Genomic DNA, 26235 nt, shown 5'->3' with positions numbered 1-26235 from the left:
ACACAAAAGTCAAACCGTCTCAATTTGGTGCTATTTTTACCATTAGTATCAATTAGGACCCCGGAAGCATCAGTCAAAAAATAAATAAAACAACTTCCTGTAAGATAATTTTTGTTTTAAGGAATTGTTCTAATAGTTAAATGTAATAAATAAAATTTAAAACAACAATTGGAACTCTGGATACTTTAATCTGGCCCGGATGATGCTGCCACAACAAAATTAAAACCAAATTTTGATGTTTAGCAAAAAATAGCGTATGGAATTTATTGAGATTGTGATTGAATTTAGTTTTGGCAGGAGGCTTATTGTTTTCCACTTTCACTTTGGTAAGACTGTAAATATTCTTATTGAAATGTAACTTTTTAATTCACTTTTACATGGCCCGCCAATCTAGGTAGACACAATTTTTGGTCCCTTGTCTGAAAACCTTGTCCACCCCTGGTCTACTCCTATTCTATATATAATATAAATAAATTTATGTCATGGGAACCTTGAGATCCAACAGCTTCATACAAATTTAGAATTTGTTGTGTAGTTGTTGAACAATGATATTTTAACATTTCATTAAATGCTGTATTTTAATTCAAATAAATCCATCAAGTTCAAAGTTGGTATTTTTGGAATTTGCTATTGGCTTCGACGATGCAGAATGAGAAATTCAGTAAAACTTTAGAAATCTTGCACCATCACAAAAGTAAAGCTACAAAATAAAGTTTATTTTTGTGATTTAATGTTTAAGTAGTCCCAAATGGTTGAGACACAACAGGTTTATGGGGGTAAACAGCGAGTTAATGTAAAGTAAATTTGAGAGAGAAGACAACATATTGAAGTTCATAATATATGGTTAAAACAATAATTGGTAAAGTTGAAAATTAGAATTTTGAAAGAATAAAAATCTAGAAGCAACTACTCTATTTTTTACCAAAATTCATCAGAACGAAAAATAATACCAACTCGAAGAGCAAGGAGACGAAACCACATACAAGGATTACTTGGTGATCATAAACAATTGTGGTTTCTACTTATTGGCTGCCATGGCAAAATTTAAAGAAGACACTATTGTGGTTTTTATATATTTTTGTTTTTTATCTATTAGAAAGGTTTGGTGGGAACACAGCCTATGTTCGATTCACTAAGTAATAAACTAAAGTTGATGTTGAAATATATACAGGATCACTGTTTCCACTCACCAATCATTTTCCTCCGAGCGTTTCAAGTCATCAGTCTCACAAAGATGACAAGTCGTATATTTGACTCCTAATTTCAACTCATTAAAAGCCTTCAGCTTATCCTGTGTGATAGATCCCTTACTGGTTATCGACAGATGGGACGACTTTGTCCCGGTTAATATTGCTAAGGGAAATATAACTGTTTAACTTCGCACATGTTTACTGTGCGAAAACCTTTGCACCTCTCTGAATAGATAAGTACTTAGCATAAATATTAGATGTCAAATGTTTTTTTCATTGCCAAGATTTACTGTTTGTCTGTGGTCACATTCGTAAAATATAAATGACTGTCAAACGTACTTGTAACCTGAATTTTTTATCAGCAACTAATGCTATGAAACGCAATTTAGCGCCTAATTTATAGGTTTATTCGTGTGGATGACCGACAAAATTTAGGGTGAATTGAATTTGAATGTGACAAAATGCGCTACAATGTGTTAGTTAACATTTCAATTGTTAGCTTGAATGCGGAACCTTGTGCCCTTTTATCAGTGACACTAAATACATAGTATTTCAGGTATGATCATCAAAGGCAAAGTACTAGATCTACTGTACTAGATTATTCGACTTTTATCTATAGTAAAGTTTTTATTTTATTTGAAGGTTCAAAAATCACGTACATTAATATCATTTTTTTTATATTTACCAAAATGTTTTTATTATATTACGATTGGTAAGTTCCAAATGCTCAACAAAGTGAAAATACCCCTATCAAGCAACGCCACGCCCGCTGATAGTGTGTCCATTATTAGACATTTTCAGTTGCCGACCTAGATAAATTTTGTACACTTTCGAAGAGGGATAAATGGGATATTTTTTATAGAAAGCAACCTTACTTTATAATTTTTCAAAAAATTGTAGCAAACGAAAATCTCATGACCAGAAAAATTGTGTAAGCATTTTTTAGATTTGCTAAATAACCGAAGAATAAAAAAAATACGCAACGGGCGTGAATGGGAAAATGTCACCAACCTGGTGTGATACACAATTATATTAAGCGCACTTTTGTAGTATATTATATATGAATACAATAAAATGTACTGTATATATATTAAATGAAAACAATAAAATATTCTGTACTCTATATATTTTTTTTTTTTGACGTATTCAATATATTATTGCGAAATGAGCGTGAGTGAATAGAAAGATATGCTCGGCCTGTAGTTCCGCCAAACCGTATCTAAGTAGGTATTTTAGATAATAGTAACTATGCAAACAAAAGAGCTTTAATTCAATTCGGCGTGCAAACATTGACCGAAAGTCCGAAGTCTGTTGTTGAAAGCATAAGTCAACACTAACTCGAAATACCTATGATGGTAATTCGGAACAGTTTAATGCTAAATATGAATCTTTCATAACCTTTGTAGTAAGAAGGTATGCAAATGGTGATTGAGACTACGTACCTAACCTGTTTCTAATTTTGTGATAGATGAAAGAGGCTAGCCTTTGTAATATTATTGTCCCTACAAGACTACCATGCAAATCAAAGTTTTAGAAGAAGTAGTATCAGGTTATGAAGTGTTTATTAACTTGCAATTTTGGCATATTTCTCTATTTAAAAAGAAATAATTTAGATAAAAATTGAAAGACAATCATTATTTTACAAAATTTTTACGAATTTTTATGTATGTGCCGTACATGAGTTTTTCTTTTGCTAAAATTGTTTAAAAAAATTATAAGGTAATGTATATGGACCTATCTGCATCGGATTTATAATGTATGAGCAAGCGTCATTGATAACGTATAACCCAATTTCCCCTGATACCTGAAATTTTAAATTATTCAATGTGAACACAGTATATAAAAAGGTATGCAAATGGGGATTGAGACTACGTGTCCATGCCAGTTCCTAATATTGTAATAGGAGAAATTAATGTACAACGAAGATTTTTAGAAAAGGTAGTATCAAGTTGTAATAAGTTTGCCAGTTTGCAATTTCAGAACTCATAGACCTTAGATATGCAACAGGTATGGGTATAGGCAATATCGGCCATTTTTTGAGATCGATAATTGAATCGGCTAAATTGAATTGACTAAATCGACCAAAACTTCAGATATTTTCAGATGTTCTATTTGATATGAAATGTTTTGAAAGCTAAGCTAGTAGATGCATGCTTAGATAATTTTTTGTGAGGAGGGATCATGCTAGCGACATCTGCCGCCTCGTTAACACTGAGCCACCCCCGCGAATCTAAACAGGTATAATGACGTCACGTTTCTGGTACCTTGACGTTTTATTACAATTTTGAACTTTTAAAATATTCTCAAATTCAAGTTATTACCGAATATAATCACTTATAGCCATAATTTTATAGGTTACGCATGTTTTACCGTTATTCTGTTCTATTTATATTCCATTTTATCCTTAAATATAACTATTAATAACATTTAAAATGATACATATCAGAATTTAATTAAATATCACAGTGGATTTTCCTGTTGTGTAAAATACATAATATAACATCGAAATGTCACAAAAACCGGCGACCCAGAAGTAGGTGTACCATTATGAAGGTAACTAATTTTTTTCGCATATTTTACATTAAATTGTGTAGGGACGGAAGCCTATGGGCAGGTGGTATATTTACTTGGCTAACAAATACAGTCCCCGAACTCGTAATAGAAATAAAATGAAGAAAATCGGAATGAAATTTTGACTCAACCTTAACCAGGTACACAGGCATTTTTTAGATTTGCTAAATAACCGAAGAATGAAAAAAAATTACGCAACGGGCGTAAATGGGAAAATATTACCAACCCGGTGTGATACACAGTTATCTTAAGCGCACGTTTGTTGTATATTATACATGAATACAATAAAATGTATTGTATATATAATAAATAAAAACAATAAAATATACTGTACTCTATATATTCATTTTTTTGACATATTCAATATATTATTGCAAAATGAGCGTGAGTTTATAGAAAGATATGCTCGGTCATTTAAGTTTCCATTTATGTAGTTCCGCCTAACCGTATCTAATTAGTTATTTTTGATAAAAGTAACTCTGCAAACAAGGAGCTTCAATTCAATTCGGCGCTCAAACATTGACCGAAAGTCCGAAGTCTGTTGTTGAAAGCATAAGTCAACACTCAACTCACAATAGGTATGATGGTAATTCGGAACAGTTTAATTTAAATTGTGAGTCTTTTATACCCTTTGTAATAGGAGGGTATTCAAATGTTGTATGAGATACGTACCATATCTGTTTCTAATTTTGTGATAGATGAAAGAGACTACTGTGCAAACCAAAGTTTTAAAACGAGTAGTATCAGGTTATGACGAGTTTGTTGGTATTCAATTTAAATAAGCATACGCCCTTAAGACAGAGGTCGGCAACCTTTTGTTACTCGCGGGCCAAAATTGAGGGTTGCAAGTCTTGTCGGCCGCCAACATTTTTTTTAAAGGTTAAAAACCGAACGAATGCCGATGAATCACAATTTTATAGGCTCATTAAACGAGTTATTGTGAATTATATACCTGCTAGGTTATAATATAATTTAGTCCGCAGGTGTCTCACAATAAATTCTGTTACGTAAAGAATATAATTGTCAAACCAGCCGTTTTGTTACTATGATTCAGTGAAGCGTCGCGGGCCCGATTATTCTACTCCGCGGGAGGTAGGTGGCCGACTCCTGCTTTAGGACGAAGAATATGGACGCGAATCGAAAAACTCACATTATTGCGCTAAATTAATACGAAACTTCAAATATATGGCATACATGAGTTTTTCATTTGCTAAAATTATTTAAAAAATTATAAGGTGAGGTATGTGAACCTTTTTGCTTGGCAAATATAATATTATGTACAATACATTGCAAATATGATGTTCGGTGTGTTTGCACGTATTCTTCGTATATCACGACAAGCGAATTGTCAGACAAAAAACAAAATGTTTTTGAGCAACATGAGTAATTTTTAAGCCATGTTTGGTTTTCCAATTCGGTCTAATTTGCGGAAAATAGGTCAATGGTTCTTAGCGGATTGTATACTTATTTTAACCGACACATCTGCAACTGCACAATTGCAAAAGTAAAACAACACTAAGCCTAAATAATTTCAATCGCCTACAATGTCATCATTGGAATGAACTACGCAAATTTTCGAATTTATTACATGCGTGATTGTATTGTAGGCCTGAGTCGTTTAAAGACGTTAATAAATATCGCTGTATTCATCGATTTTTTTTTGTATGTATATATTTAGGAGAGGAATGCTCGAAAGGTGAACAATAATTTTAATGCTAAGTCTTCATACGCCATTCATCCTTAAAAACAAAATAAAGCATTTAAAAGCAGCTATTGCTAAGTAAATAGCTACACCTTGCGTGAGTTTGTGGGTATGCGAATTGCGCCCGGATTTCCAACCTAAGACAACGACATAGCAACCGTTTCTGCGATACTCTAATAAGATTTCATCCACGATTCATCATTGGCGTTATTAAATTTTTATTTAAAAACAAATGAAATGATTCCAATTGGTTTGATTTAATGACTATTTATAGAGAGCGTTCCCAGCAAACATAAAAAAACGCAATGCTAAATACAAAGTAAGAATCATTGCTCATCTTTATTGTCTTTAGCAACATGTTAATTTGGGTGAGATAATAATTAATTGTCTCTGCGTGATGTCAATTTTTTGTACTCCCGAAGTATGTGAACCAAGATGGCGGGCACCCGAACGTAGTATGTGTACCAGGTTAGGGTTGGGGAATATTTTCAGATACAATTATTAGGGGAGTCACTTGGCTAGTCCCCGAACTCGTAATAGAACTAAATTGAAGAAAATTGGAATAAAATTGTGGCCTGACCTTAACCTGGTACACATACTACGTTCCAGTTTCCGCCAACTTGGTTCACATACTTTGGGAGTACCCAATTTTTATCCAATAAATAAAGCGCAACTAGAGCGTCACGCCATGTTTACTGCGCGTAAACTTTTGTACCTTACTGAATAGATAAAATTTAATTTAAATATTTGATGTCACTTGTTTTTTGCTGAGCATTGTCAAGCTTATAATCAGTTTATACTTAATTGGAAACGACACGCAGTTTATCACCCTTAATGACGAATTACCTCAATTCTTGTTCACCTGTGGTAACATTTGTGAAAATATAAATGAATGTCAAATGTTTAAGAATAAATTTGGTACTTTGGTAAACTTTGAATTTTTTATCAGCAACTCATGCTGTAAAACGCAATTTGGCGCCTAATTTATATGGATATCCCTGATCAATATGAATTGAATTTAAATGTGACAAAATACGCTAAAATTTTGTACACTTTCGAAGAGGGATAAATGGGATATTTTTTATAGAAAGCAACCTTACTTTATAATTTTTCAAAAAATTGTAGCAAACGAAAATCTCATGACCAGAAAAATTGTTTAAGCATTTTTTAGATTTGCTAAATAACCGAAGAATAAAAAAATTACGCAACGGGCGTAAATGGGAAAATGTTACCAACCTGGTGTGATACACAGTTATCTTAAGCGCACGTTTGTAGCATATTATACATGAATACAATAAAATGTACTGTATATATAATAAATAAAAACAATAAAATATACTGTACTCTATATATTCATTTTTTTGACATATTCAATATATTATTGCGAAATGAGCGTGATTTTAGAGAAAGATATGCTCGGCCATTTAAATTTCCACTTATGTAGTTCCGCCTAACCGTATCTAATTAGTTATTTTTGATAAAAGTAACTCTGCAAACACGGAGCTTCAATTCAATTCGGCGCTCAAACATTGACCGAAAGTCCGAAGTCTGTTGTTGAAAGCATAAGTCAACACTCAACTCACAATAGGTATGATGGTAATTCGGAACAGTTTAATTTAAATTGTGAGTCTTTTATACCCTTTGTAATAGGAGGGTATTCAAATGTTGTATGAGATACGTACCATATCTGTTTCTAATTTTGTGATAGATGAAAGAGACTACTGTGCAAACCAAAGTTTTAAAACGAGTAGTATCAGGTTATGACGTGTTTGTTGGCTTTCAATTTAAATAAGCATATTCCCCTAAGACAGGGGTCGGCAACCTTTTGTTACTCGCGGGCCAAAATTAAGGGTTGCAAGTCTTGTCGGCCGCCAACAGTTTTTTAAAAAGTTAAAAACCGAACGAATGCCGATGAATCACAATTTTATAGGCTCATTAAACGAGGTATTGTGAATTATATAGCTGCTAGGTTATAATATAATTTAGTCTACAGGTGTCTCACAATAAATTCTGTTACGTAAAGAATATAATCGTCAAACCAGCCGTTTTGTTACTATGATTCAGTGAAGCGTCGCGGGCCCGATTATTCTACTCCGCGGGAGGTAGGAGGCCGACTCCTGCTTTAGGACGAAGAATATGGACGCGAATCGAAAAACTTACATTATTGCCCCAAAATAATACGAAACTTTAAATATATGGCATACATGAGTTTTTCATTTGCTAAAATTATTTAAAAAATTATAAGGTGAGGTATGTGAACCTTTTTGCTTGGCAAATATAATATTACGTACAATACTTTGCAAATATGATGTTCGGTGTGTTTGCACGTATTCTTCGTATATCACGACAAGCGAATTGTCAGACAAAAAACAAAATGTTTTTGAGCAACATGAGTAATTTTTAAGCCATGTTTGGTTTTCCAATTCGGTCTAATTTGCGGAAAATAGGTCAATGGTTCTTAGCGGATTGTATACTTATTTTAACCGACACATCTGCAACTGCACAATTGCAAAAGTAAAACAACACTAAGCCTAAATGATTTCAATCGCCTACAATGTCACCATTGGAATGAACTACGCAAATTTTCGAATTTATTACATGCGTGATTGTATTTATTGTAGGCCTGAGTCGTTTAAAGACGTTAATAAATATCGCTGTATTCATCGATTTTTTTGTATGTATATATTTAGGAGAGGAATGCTCGAAAGGTGAACAATAATTTTAATGCTAAGTTTTCATACGCCATTCATCCTTAAAAACAAAATAAAGGCTTTAGAAGCAGCTATTGCTAAGTAAATAGCTACACCTTGCGTGAGTTTGTGGGTATGCGAATTGCGCCCGGATTTCCAACCTAAGACAACGACATAGCAACCGTTTCTGCGATACTCTAATAAGATTTTATCTACGATTCATCATTGGCGTTATTAAATTTTTCTTTAAAAACAAATGAGATGATTCCAATTGGTTTGATTTAATGACTATTTATAGAGAGCGTTCCCAGCAAACATAAAAAAAACGCAATGCTAAATACAAAGTAAGAATCATTGCTCTTCTTTATTGTCTTCAGCAACATGTTAATTTGGGTGAGGTAATAATTAATTGTCTCTGCGTGATGTCAATGTTTTGTACTCCCGAAGTATGTGAACCAAGATGGCGGACACCGGAACGTAGTATGTGTACCAGGTTAGGGTTGGGGAATATTTTCAGATACAATTATTGGGGGAGTCACTTGGCTAGTCCCCGAACTCGTAATAGAACTAAATTGAGGAAAAGTGGATTAAAATTATGGCCTGACCCTAACCTGGTACACATACTACGTTCCGGTTTCCGCCAACTTGGTTCACATACTTTGGGAGTACCCAATTTTTATCCAATAAATAAAGCGCAACTAGAGCGTCACGCCATGTTTACTGCGCGTAAACTTTTGTACCTTACTGAATAGATAAAATTTTATTTAAATATTTGATGTCACTTGTTTTTTGCTGAGCATTGTCAAGCTTATTATCAGTTTATACCCAATTGGAAACGACATGCAGTTTATCACCCTTAATGACGAATTACCTCAATTCTTGTTCACCTGTGGTAACATTTGTGAAAATATAAATGAATGTCAAATGTTTTAAGAATAAATTTGGTACTTTGGTAAACTTTGAATTTTTTATCAGCAACTCATGCTGTAGAACGCAATTTGGCGCCTAATTTATATGGATATCCCTGATCATACGCTAAAATGTGTTAGTTAACTTCTCAATTGTTTAATCAATGAGGAATTTTTGGCCGTTTTATCAATGAATACATAGTACTGTATATAACAGGTATGATCGTCAAATGCAAAGTACTAGACCGCTTAAACAAATGCCTGTTAAGACGAAAAAACAATATTCGATTTTTTTCTGGGGAATTTTTTTTTTTTCAATTAGAAATTTTAAATTCACGCATGTTAATAAAATTTTTATATATTTTTGAAAATTGTTATATTAACGCGAAATTTGCGTTAGCGAACAGGAGACCAGGTACCGCCACATAAGTTTTTATGGGAATTATAAATAAATAGGAGAATGAAATCGTTTCGTCAAACATTGTTTGAACAGCTTTTGGAAGAAAGAATTTAGCAAAACGGTTCACAAGTACTCTTTGGTTCAACAATCCGTAGGTCAAAGTGTTAACATGAGAAGGAAGCAATGTGTATCAGGTCCCAAAAATATTCTCCTAACACTTATGATTCAAGTACGTACCCGCGTGAAACGTTGTATTAAAAATGGTATTATTGTGTGTTAAACAGATATTTATTTATGTGCAAAACAGTGAATTACATATTATTATCAAAATGGACAACGATTCAAAACAAGAAAATGTTCCAGTTGGCGAAAAGGCACAAGAAGTCGAGCCAAGCGTAGGTCAGTTAGTTAGGTTTATCCTAACTTATTTGTGATTCTAACCCTGGAAATGGCTCAATTTCTGAGGGTAAATTTTGGCCATTGGTAACACACTCAGTATACTCGCAATGCCATTTATGGCTGATATGCTTTATATGACCAAGATAGATTTTGATTTGTTATCAATAGGCCTGGGCATTTGGAATCGAATATTCGAATCGAATAGTAAATTATTCGAATCGGTTCTGAGCGAAGTTTCGAATCGCCGCCATTCCTTGCCGCCAATGGTCGAGGTAAATTTTTCAATTTTTTTTATTGAAGCCATTTTTTTTCAACGGAATCCTGACATGAGACTCTTTTCTGTAGTGAGGTATTGATGAAAACGTAATTTTCATGGTGTGTGAACGCTCATAAATCTGTCTGAGTGATGTATTTTACGTTTCCAGTAATTTATGTGTCTGAAGGACCTAATACAATAGGAAACTTACATACAATCAGGGATGGCCATTTCCGAATACTAAACTATTCCGAATACATTCTAAAATAATGTTTTCGAATCTGGAATTCCGAATACATTCTAAAATCGAAAATACCACATTTTTGTTTTAGTTTATTAAAACCCAGTAAAATAGGGAATAAGCTTCAACAGAAATATCAAAATAAAGCCACAAGCCAACAGTATAAGGTACACAAAGTAATTGATTGTTTATAGCTATCAATAAAAATATTAGCAACTTGTGACACAGTTAGTTCATTAAAATTGTACACTTAGTACAAATGACCATATGAAAAGATTGCCAAGGAGTTGTCTGACGCTTTCTATCATTGGTACCATGATATTACGATAATGGTCAAGTCTATTGACAAGAATACTACTTGTATTCAGATAATTTTGTATATTTTCTGAGAGTAATAAAATGCATTGAAAATATATGGTTGGACATTAGTTTGGCCAACACTGTCAAAAGATTAGTCATCGGCATAATCTATAAACACCCCCGTAATGATATTCCATGCTATACTGACATATTTGAATCAACACTGTCTAAATTGGCGAATAAACATGTTTTTATATTAGGAGATTTCAATATCAATTTACTTTCAACATCAACTAATATCCAAATTGAAAATTATGTCAATATGCTTAATTCCCATAATGCTAGTTCTCTAATTAACAAGCCTACAAGAGTTAGTAATACATCAGCAACTCCTATTGACCATATATATATATATATACTAAGATGACAAACTTACAATTCAATTCTTATATTATACTGTCAGATATCTCTGACCACTTCCCAATCATGTGCTGTGTTAATGGCATAAAACCACCTTACTCAAATGACTGCATAATTTTGAGGGATATGTCCTCTTTTTCGACCGACTCCTTTCGTATAGATGCACAGTGCATTAATAAACAGTTTTCCAGAATGCAATTAAATACTCAAAACTTTGATATTTTGTTTGATGGATTCATACAGTCACTTGTTGACTTGATTGACCGCCATGTCCCTCTACGTCCACTCTCACGACGTCAGAAAAGATTACACCTAAAACCATGGATAACTAAAGGGGTAACTGCTTGCATTCGACATAAAAACAAGATGTTCAAATCCCACTTTTTGAAGGGTACCAATTCCCAGCGCTCATATTTCAGAAAATACAGAAATATTTTGACGAAAGCTGTAGATAAATCTAAACAAATTTATTACCAAAATTTAATTGCCCAAAACAGAGGTAATCCTAGGTCAACTTGGAAAATTGTCAACCAAATTACCCATACTAAAAATACATCTAAACAAAAAATCGAGGAAATTCTTTCCGAAAACGCCCGGACCCTTGAAGATGGTCATTTGATTGCAACTGAATTTAACAAATATTTCCCCACAATTGGCTCTAGCCTCTCAGACAAATTTTGAAGTGAAATGAACAGCTATAAGTCTTTCCTCAGTAATCGTGTGAGCCAGTCTATTTTCATGAGTTTGTCCACTACTAATGAAATGATGATAGAATTATCAAATTTGAAAGAGAGTAAGGCAGTAGGTCCTGATAACATTCCAGCACGCTTCCTTAAATTAGTTGCTGATCTCATTTCACCTTGTTTGGCAAAATTTTTAATTGCTCCCTGTCACTGGGCTTCTTTCCATCATCTCTCAAAGTTGCTCGGGTGATCCCACTGTTCAAATCTGGCATTAAAAGAAATGTGTCAAATTATAGACCAATATCAATCCTTTCAACAAGTGATAAAATATTTGAGCGCTTGATTCATAAAAGACTTGTGAATTTTTTAACCAAACATGATGTAATAAATAAATTTCAATTCGATTTTCAGAACAATCATTCCACATCGCATGCCATTTTGGATACAATCTCATATATTTCTGATAAATTAAAAAGAAAAGATTTCATTAGTGCAACTTTTCTAGATCTAAAGAAGGCCTTCGATATCGTAAATCATAACATTCTGGTTTTAAAGCTGAGACATTACGGTATTAGGGGTATAGCAAATGAACTCATTTCTAGCTATTTAAGTGAAAGATCACAGTATGTTCAAGTAGGAACATATTGTTCGCTTCCTTTACCAGTGACTCTCGGAGTTCCTAGGGACAGCTGTTTGGGCCCGTTGCTATTTTTAGTTTTCATTAACACATTGCTCTTCGCTATTTTCCAAATTGTTTGCCGATGACACCAATCTCCTAGACAGTTATAAATGCACAGCCCTCCAATTAAGTGCAGGGTCAATTAAGGGTGAACACTGAAATTTCAAAAGTAACAAATTGGATGAGGGCCAACAAATTAACAATAAACATTAATAAATCAAAGACATTGTTAATATCTCCATATAGAAGCAACTCTCAAAATGATCTGTCCATCAGAATTGATGGTATGATACTTGAAAATGTCAACTCCTATAAATATCTGGGTTTATATATAGACAACAAATTGAAGTGGGCTATTCAAATAGGCAATCTAGCTGTTAAATTATCCAAATCAGTTGGAATATTATATAAGCTTCGACATTTTACATCCCTAACCACTTCACGTATGATTTACTACTCTTTATTTCAATCCCATATTGAATATGGCATAGTGGCATGGGGTTCATAAGACCTTATTGCAACGCATCGAAATTTTACAGAATCGAGCACACCGCGCCATTTCAAATAATGGTTACCGCAATCATCTTAGTCCAATTTACCATAGCCTTCATATATATAAAATAGTAGATGTATATAAAATCGAAGTGTTGAAATTAATGCACCAACACCACAACAAAAAACTACCTCTAGCATTCACCAACTATTTCGTGAAGCAGGGTGATGTGCACTCATATGGTACACGGTCCTCTGCCAGGTGCTCTTATTATGTTACTGGATATTCCAACAAACTTGCGCAAAACTCAATCAAATTTGTTGGTGTCAAATTATGGGATCGCTTCCTCGAACAGTACTCGAACAATGAAATATAATTCGTACAAGCATGCCTTGGAAACTTTATATCTTGATTCTTACCAGTAGTCTAAAGAGACATTCTTGTGATGTGTCTGAAATATCATTTTACATACACTTTATCCATCTGCCGGTATGTTCTATTATATTACTGCATCCTCATTCTGTCATTCCGGCATTCAGGAGGTTGTGCATCATTTACTTTGCTGTTATCTGATTCATGCTTGGTATTGTCTATTTCTGTCTACTCATCATGTGACATTAGCTAAATGCATAAATATTTCCTATTTTCAAGTATACTATTGAGGCAATAAGTTAATTTGTCTGTCGATCGCTTTCATAACGAGTAACGACCCTCGTTGCTGGGCAGAAGCGTCATTTCTTATGCTTAGTCATATTCGTCAGAAAAGTTATGCTGTGCTTGCACTCATCGGGCATATCCTGTTCTCTAGATGTCGCTAATACGCCATCTATACGAAATATATTACAAAGTTTTTTCCCACGGTCTGTTAAAATTTTATCATTGTGTATCTTAGGTTGAGTTAAAAAAATGTTTCTCTCCTGAATTTGCTGCTTTAACTTATCAAAAAGGTGTCTCTGACTGGATGACTCACCGAGTCTTTCGAGACCCCTCATCCATTGCTAGATTCAATGTCTTTCGTTTTTTTTTGCTTATTTTATGTGTGTTTATTATTTTGCATTGTTTCTTGCACGATGAAAACAAATATCTAAATATGAATCTGAATACAGGCAACTGAAGCAAGCAACAACAATCGAATATCCATTATGCCTTTACAAATTCTAATATTTAAGCCTAGAATATTCTACTACCTACCAGTTTATTTGTATATTATTCAATATGAACCATATTGGTATTATGTGTAGCATATGGATCTGTCTGATATTAGCAATAAGTTAGAGGATAGATGACCACCACTGCCAGGCGCGCAGCCAGGATTTTCAAAATCGGAAACTCCCATTGCCGCCTGTAACAGCCATCACGATTCCGAGCTCGTTCCGTCTTTTCAGTGTATAATGATAATCCTGTCACATAACATATTCAATCCATGACAACTACGAGATTCCAAAATATTTTTATATATCAATTTTATGTGTCCAACGTAACTCGCTGTTGCTTCTTCTTACGTCAAAATAAAAACATTACTATTCGGTCGACAGCGATCTGGTACGAGTTAAACTGCCTGATGTATTTCATTTTGATACGTATTTTTGCAATCTCACCAACTCGTTATCGCCGTTAGAAAAATCTCAATAACTGATATAAAATTCTGCAGAGTACAACTTCATTTCTTACAATGAATAAACATAAAAAGTTTAGCAGTAAATTAAAAATACATATCGCCGCGATTACTCCACCTGTTGAAAGAGCCGACTTTTACAATGAATAACATAACGACGAATATATATTTTCCTGTTGTGCCAAGTGATTGATTCGTGACCGATACAGGCATAATTAAAATGTCTTGCTTTATTAATTGTTTTCAATTTAACCTGCGGATGCGTCTACAAAATAAAATTCTCACCATTCCAATATACCATGGCAATCCGCGGACATAAAAATAAAAATGTGTGGTGAACTGCCCGATTATATATTGTTTTGATCCATATTTTGCGAATTCAGCAAATTTGAGATGTGTAAAACTGACTCCGATCAATCGAAATGTCGCCACTCCGATTATTTTTAAGCTAAAACCGTTCGAAAAATCCATAACTCTGCCGTAAAATCTCAGAGTAAAATTTATTCCAGCACAATAAAAATTGATTGAATATTTTTTAGATTAATTATGTTATATACGGTTCCATTACATTTGAACCCACGTACATTTGAACCCATGACAATTGCACCTGTATGCTATTGCACCTATGGATTTTTTTTTGTTTCACGGATAGTTAAACCCATACTAACCCTAACCCATGGGTTATAGCACCCGCATATAGATTGAACCCGTGGATATACGCATGGGTTCAAATGTACGTGGGTTCAAATGTACGGTCACCGTTATATACATTCTCACAACCCGGAAAAAGTCGCGTTTCAACCCTTGTATAATGTTAACACAAAAATTTTCGACGGCAATTTAATTAAAGTAATGGATAATCAGGCAAATCACGCCCGCAATTAGTGACGATATGTTTCGCGGACCAAACATAATGCGGAAATTTTACGATTTTCATTGCCTAGAAAAGCGTTTTTCAAACTGTCGCGGGCTTCAATAAAACATATTTTGTTTACAGTTTTATTTTCAGTATTTTAAATTGCCGCTTTCCAATCAAAAAATTTGCGTTTTCTTTAGAAACTCACTGCCGATTAACGTATTCACAATTTCGTGCGAGTACAAAAATAAAATTATTGTCATCGTTATCGTGGAACAAATTTGTGGAAAATTTGCGTTTTGGAGAAAATAACACAAACGTAAAGGCGTTTACAGCCTAAATAATATTTCCGCTGATTAAGCAATCGCGCGCAAGTTTCTATCGAGTATGTTTTCATTCAACGGAAACGTCTCGAAAGTGGCGTCGAAAATGTGTGACGTCACACGAATATCCGATATTTTTATAAACGCTAATTCCGATATTCGAATGACGAGATATTCGAACACATTCGAATTGGCCATCCCTGCATACAATTATAAATGTTCCAAGTATTCGTGATTCGATTCGGAGAAATTATTCGATTCGATTCTGAAATCATCAGATATTCGAAAATGCCCAGCCCTAGTTATTAGTGTAAATCAAATTCAGTTTTCTTTTGATCATAATACGGCGCTCGAGAAATATGAGTAACAATATGGAGGTAACTAATTTTGTTCACCTATTTTACAGCAAGTTTCATGAAGGGACTGGTATATATTCAATTGGCTAACACAGACAGTCCCCGAACTCGTAATAGAACTAAAATAAGAAAAATCGGAATAAATTAGGGCCTAACCCTAACCTGGTACACATAATACTCAATTGCTAATGTATCTATTAACATTTATGTAAATATGTATTACAAGTCATTACATAAAACTTTGCACAAGAAAGCAAACTAAAAATCATTTGATAACAACAAAATTAAGCAAATAATTCATCGTTTCGTTTTCTTTCATGGAATAAGGTCAATCAGAGAAGAATGCTAAAGAAAAACCTGATAAGAAACCTGTTCTTAATAAAAAAACGAAGACAAGCGATGATTTAATTCTAGGTTTGGTTGTTTCAGAAGCTATTCCCGTTAATATCATTCTGCCTTCTACTTTTAGATAAGGTATTGAAAACATGCACAAACCATCATTTAAATTTTAAATGCAAATAAAACACCACCACAAACACAATAAGTCCTCTTTACAGTAAACGCTATAATAAATATAAAACAAGGCTGTAGGCAGGTAAATTGAGCCCTTTGTTTTCACATAAAAGAAAATACGCCTTTCATAATTACTGCCATAAATTTTAGGGGGATCTGCTTCAGGTTTGGAAAACGAAGCGATTCCAATTGGAGGTGAGTCTTTTGTTCCTTGTAACTTTATATTTTTAAATATGTGGCATTTTGTGCACTCGTTCAACATTATAGCCATATTGTATTGAATTTGAATTCAAACAATAAGGTTGACTCTTTGAGTTGAATTACTTGTGCAACAAATACTCGGGTTATATTCGACATGTTTTTCACAGAGTATGAATTCAATCAAGTGAATACATATTAAGGAGGTGACTTTTAACTTAAAAAAAATATTTTTTGATAGTTATATATTAGTGTATATACTCTTTGTACTATATACTGTTTTTGCCCGAACAATGTGTTTTACCACTCCATACCTAGACTACTTTTCTAAAGTTTCATAGCTCATTCCCAAACCATTGAATTCTCGTTCATTACTTATAAGTAGTACAGTGAATTTTCAAGTAGTTGGCACACAAAAGGGATCACGAAAATATTTCACTCATTAGTCATCTTGTCTCGTTATAAATATAATTACAATTCGCATTTTCCCACGTAACTATTTGGGCTTACTATATGTCCTGTTTTAGGCGAGCCAATCCCACTTTTTAAAGTCTTGTCCCGGCGTCCCGACTGGTCAGCCAAAAGTCCTACTTTGGCGTTAAGCCAGTCAGTATAGTACACGAACATTACCAATTAGCATGTTCTCGATACTATTGTTGAACAAATTGTAATTGTTACAGTATGCCAAATGCTCATAATGTAAAATCGGTGGATTTAACACCGCTTTGAGGTCACAAAATGTGGTAACCCTGTAACTAACGTATGTTAAGGTTTCTATATGATACCATCATTCTATAATCAAGGATGTTAGCTTTCCATATAGACTAACAGTTTTCCGATAAAGTTTGGACTTACCTCATTTTTGTGAATAGGCATTACAAGTCATTACTTACTACTTTCCACAAGAAAACGAACTAAAAAACCATTAAGTAACTACGAAATATAGTAAATAATTTATCGTTTCGTTTTCTTTTATGGATTAAGATCAATCTGAGAAGAATGCTAAAGAAAAATCTGATCAGAAACTTGTACTTGATGAAAAACCGAAGACAAGCGATGATTTCTTTAAAGGTATATTTATTTCAGAAGCTTTTCCCATTATTATCATCCTGCTTTCTACTTTTAAATAAATTATTGAAAACATGCACAAACCATCATTCGAATTTTAAATGCAACTAATACCACTACAAACGCAATAAGCCCTCTTTACAGTCAACGCTATAATAAATATAAAACAAGGCTGTGGGCAAGTAAAGTTAGTTGAGCCCTTTGTTTTCACATAAAAGAAATTACAACAAACTTTGTTACATTTGGAAAAACAACCCCTTTTTGCCTTTCATATTTACTGCTATCAATTTTAGGGGGATCTGCTTCAGGTATGAAAAACGAAGCGTGTGCAATTGAAGGTGAGTCTTTTTTCTATGAAACTTTCCATTTTTAAATATGTGGCATTCCGTGCACTCGTTCAACATAATAGCCATATTGTATTGAATTTGAATTCAAACAATAAGGTTGACACTTTGAGTTGAACTTCCAGTGCAACGAATACTCGGGTTATATTCGACATGAAATTCAAAGAGTATGAATTCAATCAAGTCAATGCATATTTAGGAGGTGACTTTTAACTAAAAATTTTATTTTTTGATAGTTATATACTAGTGTATAAACTATACTGTGTTTTGTTCGAACAATGTGTTTCACGACTTCATACCTAAACTACTTTTCCAAAGTTTTATAGCTCATTCCCAAACCAGTAAATTCTCGTTCATTACTTATAAGTAGTACTGGGAATTTCACGAAGTTGGCACACAAAAGGAATCACGAAAATATTTCACTCATTAGCCAGCTTGTCTCGTTTATAAATATATTACAATTCGCACTTTCCCACGTAACTAACTAGGCTTACTATACGTCCCTTTTTAGGCGGTATACAGTTCCACTTTTCAACGTCTTGTCCCGGCATCCCGACTGGTCAGCCAAAAGTCCCGCTTTGGCGTTAAGCCAGTCAGTATAGTACACGAACATTACCAATTAGCATGTTCTCGATACTGTTGTTGAACAAATTGTAATCGATACATATTGTTACGTTTAAAGGCCAGTATGCCAAATGCCCATAATGTAAAATCGGTGAATTTAAAGTTGAAAAAATCACACCGCTTTGAAGTCACAAAATGTGGTAACCCTATAAATAACATATTTTAAGGTTTCTATATGATACCATAATTCTATAATCGAGAATGTTATCTTTCAATTTGGCGTCATACATAGCCTATTGTAAACAATTTTACAAATATTTTCCAGATTCCAGAATTGACGAAATGAGTCGAGACATAAGCATTTTGCATAACGAAGTTTGGGATATTAGGGCAAATATGCGTCAATTAAATGACAAAGTGGGGGTACTTACCAACAAAATGGACCGAATTCTGACTTTGCTGGAGGAACCGAATCAACAAGGAAAACAGAGTGCGGGAAGTAAGCAAAACGTATTAGCAAAATCTGATTCCCTATATTAGAATATTTTCTTAGTTACAGACATCATACCCTTGGCATTACATTTCTGGTGTTATGAGATGCGTGTAATCTAATATTCAATTTTTTGGTTTCCACATTCATTAACACAATCAAAGTTACTAAATTGATTGTACTTGTTCATATTTAGTGACACCTGCATTTTAGCACATTTTTGCAAAGTGACAGTATAGCTTTCTTGCAATTAAAAGAATTAAGAGTCCTCAAAAATCAGGAAAATGATACAAAATTGTCTTTTACATACCCATCGAATTTTTTCCATGTGTATACCATTTGTCAAAATCAGTAACATACTTCGGTAGATTCAGTAGGATAAAATGGATGAAATGCATGAACGCTAAACCAATGTGGCGGAATTCAGTAACATTGTCCTGTGTCTTACATTGATGGAGACTGTAGCAAGATTTTTCAGTTTCAATATGTTCGTACTGAATGAAAACTTAGTCTTATACTGTTCCGTAACGTGTTTCCCTGAGAATTAGACCTAGCTTAAATTTTTTTTTTACCTAGTCGATAGCAAGGAATATTTCCTACACCATTTGAATAATTCATAATCATATTCTCTATTTTATAATTTTGTTTTCGATGAATGAAAATAAAAGACTTCCCCCGAAAGTAAGCTCCAGTGTTATTTTTCGAAAGAAAATTGGGATAATACCCTGTCTTAATTTCGGGTTTACTGTATCGATACCGTGCAACCTTATATTATTGAAAACTTAGTTCCAGTGGTGTGTAGGCAATTAATGTGACTACTATACTTAATTGGGTGCCTTTCACGTCAATTTCGAATTTGAGTGTGTAGCCTAATATCAATTTTTTTTGTTTTAATAGATCGCCAATGAGCTGCTGCCGCAAAAATCAAGAATAGTGTGTAGAAATGATGAAAATATAAACTAATATATACGTCAGAAACATAATTGTTTATTTCAATTGTAACGTTTATTGACAAATTCGTGGGTTTTAGATTGATCAGTAACTATATTTCTTTTTATTATATCACTGAGATGAACCATTTGTCAGCAAATCACACTCAAAAATCAAATCGCCTCAAAGGTGATTTTTAATTATCAAAAACACTTTGGCCCGAGAAGCACCAAAACAAAAAGTAGTATTATTTTCAATATTCTTAATCTCTTAGAATTCAAATAGACCGAATTGTAATAGTAATAGTAGAGTAACAGTAAATTACTATTTGAAGATATTTCTTTTCCAACGACAACCAAAACCCAATTCCCTTAACGATCCAAAATTGCAATTCGTTTTCCAAAACGATGAAAATATTTTTATGTAATAGGAGCCTCAAGATTCAATATCTTTATCTATCAAATTTAACGCTTGCTGTGTTTTTCAATACAATTGTAGGCGCTCCAGACGTGTGTGTACCAATATGGAGGTAAATAATTTTGTTCGCCTACTTTAAATCACGTTTTGTAAATGGACTGAATTCCATGGGCAGGTGGTATATTCACTTGGCTAACACAGACAGTCCCCGAACTTATAATAGAACCAAAATAGGGAAAATCGGAATAAAATTTTGGTTTAATCCTAACCTGGTACACACACTACAGGAGTACCAAACTGTAGTTTTTAATTTTCCAATTCTTTGGTGCTGTATTTTGATGCTAATCTGCTGTATTTTAATTCGAATAAATCCATTGAGTTCAACAAGTTTTTATTTTCTCTCATGTTTTGCTATTAGCTTGCAGGTTGCAGAATACGCGATTAGGTAAATCTCACAAATCCTCCTCTAGGTTAGCAGTAAAACACTTCCCACAATATAAACTTCATAAAATGCAGGTTTTTATATTAGGGACAATCTAAACTTTCATTTATGCACTGACTTCAGCCTTTGCCTCCCAAACTGTGAGGACTTGTGGATCGAACTCAAATATTTCCAACCAACCTCAAAAATTCAAAATCTTGTTGTCGGTGTAATATATAGACATCCAAAAAATAATATCCCATCATTCACCACAGCAATGTCTTGTTTATTTGAGAAGCTGGCGATGGCTAAAAAGCAATTTATTATATTAGGCGACTTTATTATAAATCTTTTTAATTCTTGTGACAATCCTACTACCAAGTATCTGGATATGCTAATGTCCAATTTCATATGTCCACTGCATTCCTTTATATTTTCTTCTGAAAATGTCTCCAATGTTTCTGAGAAAAAATTGTGCTGTAACCTCGAGTAGCAAGTACACTAACAAAATACGCACGCAATGTTGAAATTTGAATTCATGTTATTTCTTATTATTGACTGGGTTATACGAATTTCAGCTATGGCGCAATGTTGCAGTACAAGTTTTTGAAAAGGAATAATGTAGCGAGAAAGTAATACATTTTAGTTATGTCATAATATAAGGGTTCAGTTGGCCTTCAAAATTATCCAAGCAACCAACATACTTCAGCCCGTCTCTGCATCTATTCTATATTCTATACCACGATTCCAGCCACAGGTCAATGTTATATTATAAAATTTTAGTTGTCTAAAGTATAAACGTTGAAGGCAATCGGTTACGCTGTAAAACAGTGGTTATCAGTGGTTTCAGTTCCTTCGCGCTCACTCAATAGCGACACCGCGTGTCTCATCAATATTTAATTAATAACTCGCTAATTATACAACATATTTCATCCAAAATTAATAGGCTTGTGATCCGAGATATGATGACTGCACATAGGAGATTTAACCTCGCTTTAGTTTGATATCGCGTAACATACGAAAGTGTCGAACAGACAAACAAACAAAGGAAATAGCGATCAGAAACCGCCGATTTATCGATCTAGCGGCGTGTATCTTTCGCTTTGACTCAATAGCGAAACCGCGTGTCCCATCAAAAATTTATTTAATAACTCGCTAATTATACGATATAATTCATCCAAAATCAATAGGCTTCTGATCCGAGATATGATAAATGCACATGCAAATTTGGAGCGTATTCAAACTCGCTTTTGTGAGATATCGCGTGTATCTAACAGACAAACAGACAAATACCTATCAACATACCCACCGGTCGAGATCGATAGGTAATAACAGATAGTAACGTGAAAGTATGTTTCATTAAAAAACGCGTTAAAGCTATGTAGATAAAATTGCAATCTCACTGAAACAACAAGACAGATATAAAAAGGGACAAAAATTAAAATGCTCTTCAATGTACCCATTTGCATGCAATAGTGAAATTGGAACAATCGAAGTGAAAAAGCTGCTTTTAAACGATGATTGCTTTTAGCGTCTGCATTGTCAGTAATTAATTGTATGAGCTATTGAGTTATCAGTCGATAACTTGTGTGACTTTGCCAAGGTCATTTGAGCCCGTTAGCGTTTCAGCAAAGAAAGGGCTTGAAAGTTAAGTGTGTGATACTATAATTGTTATATACAGAATTCATTAGGGACATATGTTCAATTATTGCTGGCGGTCCGGATAAATTATTATTTTATGAGTATTAAAAAATGGTTTTAAGTGGATTTAGTCTTCACCAGGATGTTTCGAATTTACGTTATTAGAATTTTACTGGAAATGAATTTTATTTTTACATCGAATGGGACGAATAGGCTATTTAAACTTGCAATTGGATTTCACGAAACTTATAATTGCAATTGTGGGAATAATTAATGCTGTTTTTCATTAGTTTCTCACAAATTGGGCCAATTTGGTGTATTTTTTTTGAGTACATAATAACTAATAGGCTACATATAAAAATATTTTGACACATTTGCAGAGGAGATCAAAACAAATGTATTACCATAACATCCTAGAGAACAACAGAGGCGATGTTAAACGCACTTGGAAAACTATAAATGACATCATCAAAGTAAGGTCCAATGATGAAACCACTATCTCGGAACTGAAGCTTGAAAATGGTACCATAGTCTCAGACCCTGTCGCGATATCCGTTGAATTTAATAAATTTTTTTCAACCGTAGGAAAAAGACTTGCCGATAATGTCCCACACAGTACAAAATTTTTCAAAGCCTTTTTGGGTGCTCCTACACAGAATTCGTTTTTTCTGGAGCCATCAACACCTTTAGAAGTTCACCAAGTAATAATGAACCTGAAAAAAGGCAAAGCAGTTGGGCATGATAATATTCCTTCTTTTTTCTTAAAATTAGTCGCAGACAGCATATCCCCAGCTTTGAGTCATTTCTTTAATCTATCATTTAGTTTAGGAATTTTTCCCTCCGCTCTGAAGATTGCTAGGGTAATACCCATCTTCAAAAGTGGCAACAAAAATAATCCTTCAAATTATAGGCCAATTTCAATTCTACCCTGTATCGGCATCGTCCTGGGAAAATTAGTCTATAAAAGAATGCTCAACTTCTGTAACAAATTCAATCTGATCGACAAATGCCAATTCGGATTTCAATCCAATCACTCGACTTCCCATGCCATCCTAGATCTTATTTCATTTATCTATGAAAAAATTGATAAAGGGGAGTCTGTCTGTTATGCATTCCTGGATTTAAAGAAGGCCTTTGACACAGTTGATCATCAAATTCTTGTCCAAAAGTTGATACACTGTGGTTTTAGAGGTAACGCATGCAAACTATTATGTAATTACCTGAGTGGTCGATCACAGTTTGTTGAAGTAGGATGTCATAGGTCTCCGATGTTGCCCATCCACTGTGGAATTGTCCAAGGTTCGGTCATGATCATTGGCTTTCTTACTTTTCATAAATGATTTGTCAAACTGTTCGAATCTTTTAACAAAACTCTTCGCCGATGACGCTTGCTTGCTTGCCAGTGCCAAAGATTCAACAACGCTCCAAAATACTATGAACACTGAAATAGATAAAATAATTGAGTGGATGTTATGCAACAAACTCACTGTGAACGTAAAAAAATCTAAAGTCATGCTATTCAGTCTTAAATCAATTAAAAAACATTCCAACATGTTAATCAAAATCAGGGGGGTTGCTTTGGAAGTTGTTCAATCCTTTAAATATCTCGGGCTCTATATAGATAGTAACTTAAAATGGAACACTCATATTACCGAGATGCACAAGAAATTGTCAAGGTATGTTGGGATTTTGAGAAAACTGAGGCATTATGTGCAGGATGCTACCCTGCGAACCATTTATTTTGCTCTTTTTCAATCCCACATCCTCTAATACTGCATGGGGCTCTGCAACACAAACCAACATTCACAAATTGGAGGTCATACAGAATAAAGCTGTTAGAACTCTCTCCAGAGCGTCTATTCGTACAAACTTAAACACCCTTTACCATAAAACCAGGGTGTTGAAACTATCCGACATTTATACTCTAGAGATTGCCAAAGTTATGCACCAATTTCAGAATAATTACTTGCCCACAGCGTTCGACAATTATTTTTTTTCGCTTACCTCTGTGCATGAACACAACACACGCTCTTCGACCAAATCCAATCTTTTTGTACCTCGCTTTTCGCTGAGCAAATCTCAAAATTCCCTGAAATACAAAGGCGTAATAATTTGGAATAACATTCCCCAAAGTTTACGTGACTCCACATATGCTACTTTCAAAATAAAATATAAAAAATTCATGCTTTCATCCTACCTGTCTTTCTCCAGCACATCTGTTTGATGTGCTTACTGACTTTCCCTCGGCACTGCCAGCAGAATACATGACTAGGTCCACAACCTCCCAGAGTCGACAGTACCTGTAATAAGTGAATCTGAATGTTTCATGTAAATATTTAAGTTGCTTCTTTATTATCATCTACTTCCATAGTGCATGCTCTGCACTATATTATACTGTATGGCCATTTGTCATACAATGGTAATTCAATTTTGCTCATAGCCTAATCGTATAGTGTTAGCAGTATCTTTCAACAGTTCTACACTCATGATCCTTGATATTGGTCTCTCACCAAATACAATTTAATAACTATCTCCTATATATTTTTGTAAAAAGCTATCATATTTACCACTTTATTATTATTGTGCTTTGTTGCATTTTCGAAATTTATATATATATAGCACTGTTGATACTCAGTGCTGCAGTGGTTATTTCATCCATCTGTTCATACACATATCGTGTTCATTCTATATTCTCAACGATTCCAAGCGGTATGCTTACTAATTTACAACGCTATTTATTGTTACCCCCATCTACTTTGTTGAGTTAACCTGTTTTTCACAGATTAGAATAATTTTTATCTGTAATGTATCAATAACGATTCGACTTACCCCAGCACTTGCAATCTTCTTGCACCCCAGCACTTGCAATCTTCATGCAATCTTATTCGAACTCTTGGCAAACATTTATAACTATGATTACGCCGTGTTATCGGCATAATATCCCTACCGGGATATATTTAAAATCTGTTTAAATAACTATCAATTCCATAACGCTGCGATATCGGTTCGGTATCCTGTCATCGCACTGTACTGCATTCCTGCTGCCGTTCCCATAGTTACTCGCACATATGTGCTTGGAGTCGTTTTTGGTTTTGCTTTTCTGTGTTTCGAGCGTCTCTTGGATTCAGGTCGTCTCGATTTTTCACTTCTTTATATTCTTTTATTCATTGTTTGACTTTTTTCATTGTTTTATGATTCATTTATTAGATAACCAATTTTGGTTTTCGCGACTCCTTTCACCTCGAATTATCCGTTTTTGCTTCCTTTTACATTCCGTATGCATTTAGTGTATTTCATGTCTGGTGAAAAAATAAACTACTGATTACTGTTTGGATATTCCGTCATCGTCGCTTTGATCTATATTTGTGGAGTTTGCAACAGAAATACGGTATACGAAAGTAGGTTCAATTGTCAATCTTTTTTACAATTTCTAACCTCCTCTTTTTGTCAGTACAAGCAGCTACTGATATATAACGATATGTAAGGTGCTACAATTATTTGGAAGAACGGAATCTTTCTGGTTTAGCATCACTTATCCAATTTATTACACTTTGAGTGAGGTCGCGG

The 26235-nt window shown here is 34.0% G+C and overlaps 1 protein-coding gene across 1 annotated transcript; it reads right to left on the bottom strand.

Moving 5' to 3' along the window:
• Positions 1-23979: 23979 nt before the first annotated feature.
• LOC144424246 (uncharacterized) lies at positions 23980-25863 on the bottom strand. The gene is made up of 5 exons (XM_078113366.1): positions 25498-25863; positions 24866-24968; positions 24673-24757; positions 24041-24109; positions 23980-23990 (listed from the first exon to the last, which is right to left on the bottom strand). Exons 1-5 carry the CDS (start codon positions 25602-25604, stop codon positions 23980-23982), a joined length of 375 nt encoding a protein of 124 aa, XP_077969492.1. The 5' UTR covers positions 25605-25863.
• Between the last annotated feature and the right edge of the window lie 372 nt (positions 25864-26235).

This window comes from Styela clava, chromosome 6 (assembly GCF_964204865.1).
Source record: "Styela clava chromosome 6, kaStyClav1.hap1.2, whole genome shotgun sequence".
Taxonomy (NCBI): domain Eukaryota; kingdom Metazoa; phylum Chordata; class Ascidiacea; order Stolidobranchia; family Styelidae; genus Styela; species Styela clava.
This window is presented reverse-complemented; position numbering and strand designations above follow the sequence as displayed.

Excerpts from the sequence above, each read along its gene's own strand:
- LOC144424246 (XM_078113366.1), bottom strand. The coding sequence starts at position 25,604 with ATGCCGATAACACGGCGTAATCATAGTTATAAATGTTTGCCAAGAGTT. Across the intron at positions 24,758-24,865 it reads GATGTGCTGGAGAAAGACAG|GGAATTTTGAGATTTGCTCA; the intron begins GTAGGATGAAAG and ends TTTGTATTTCAG. Across the intron at positions 24,110-24,672 it reads TGTTGTGTTCATGCACAGAG|TGTTCATAGTATTTTGGAGC; the intron begins GTAAGCGAAAAA and ends TATCTATTTCAG.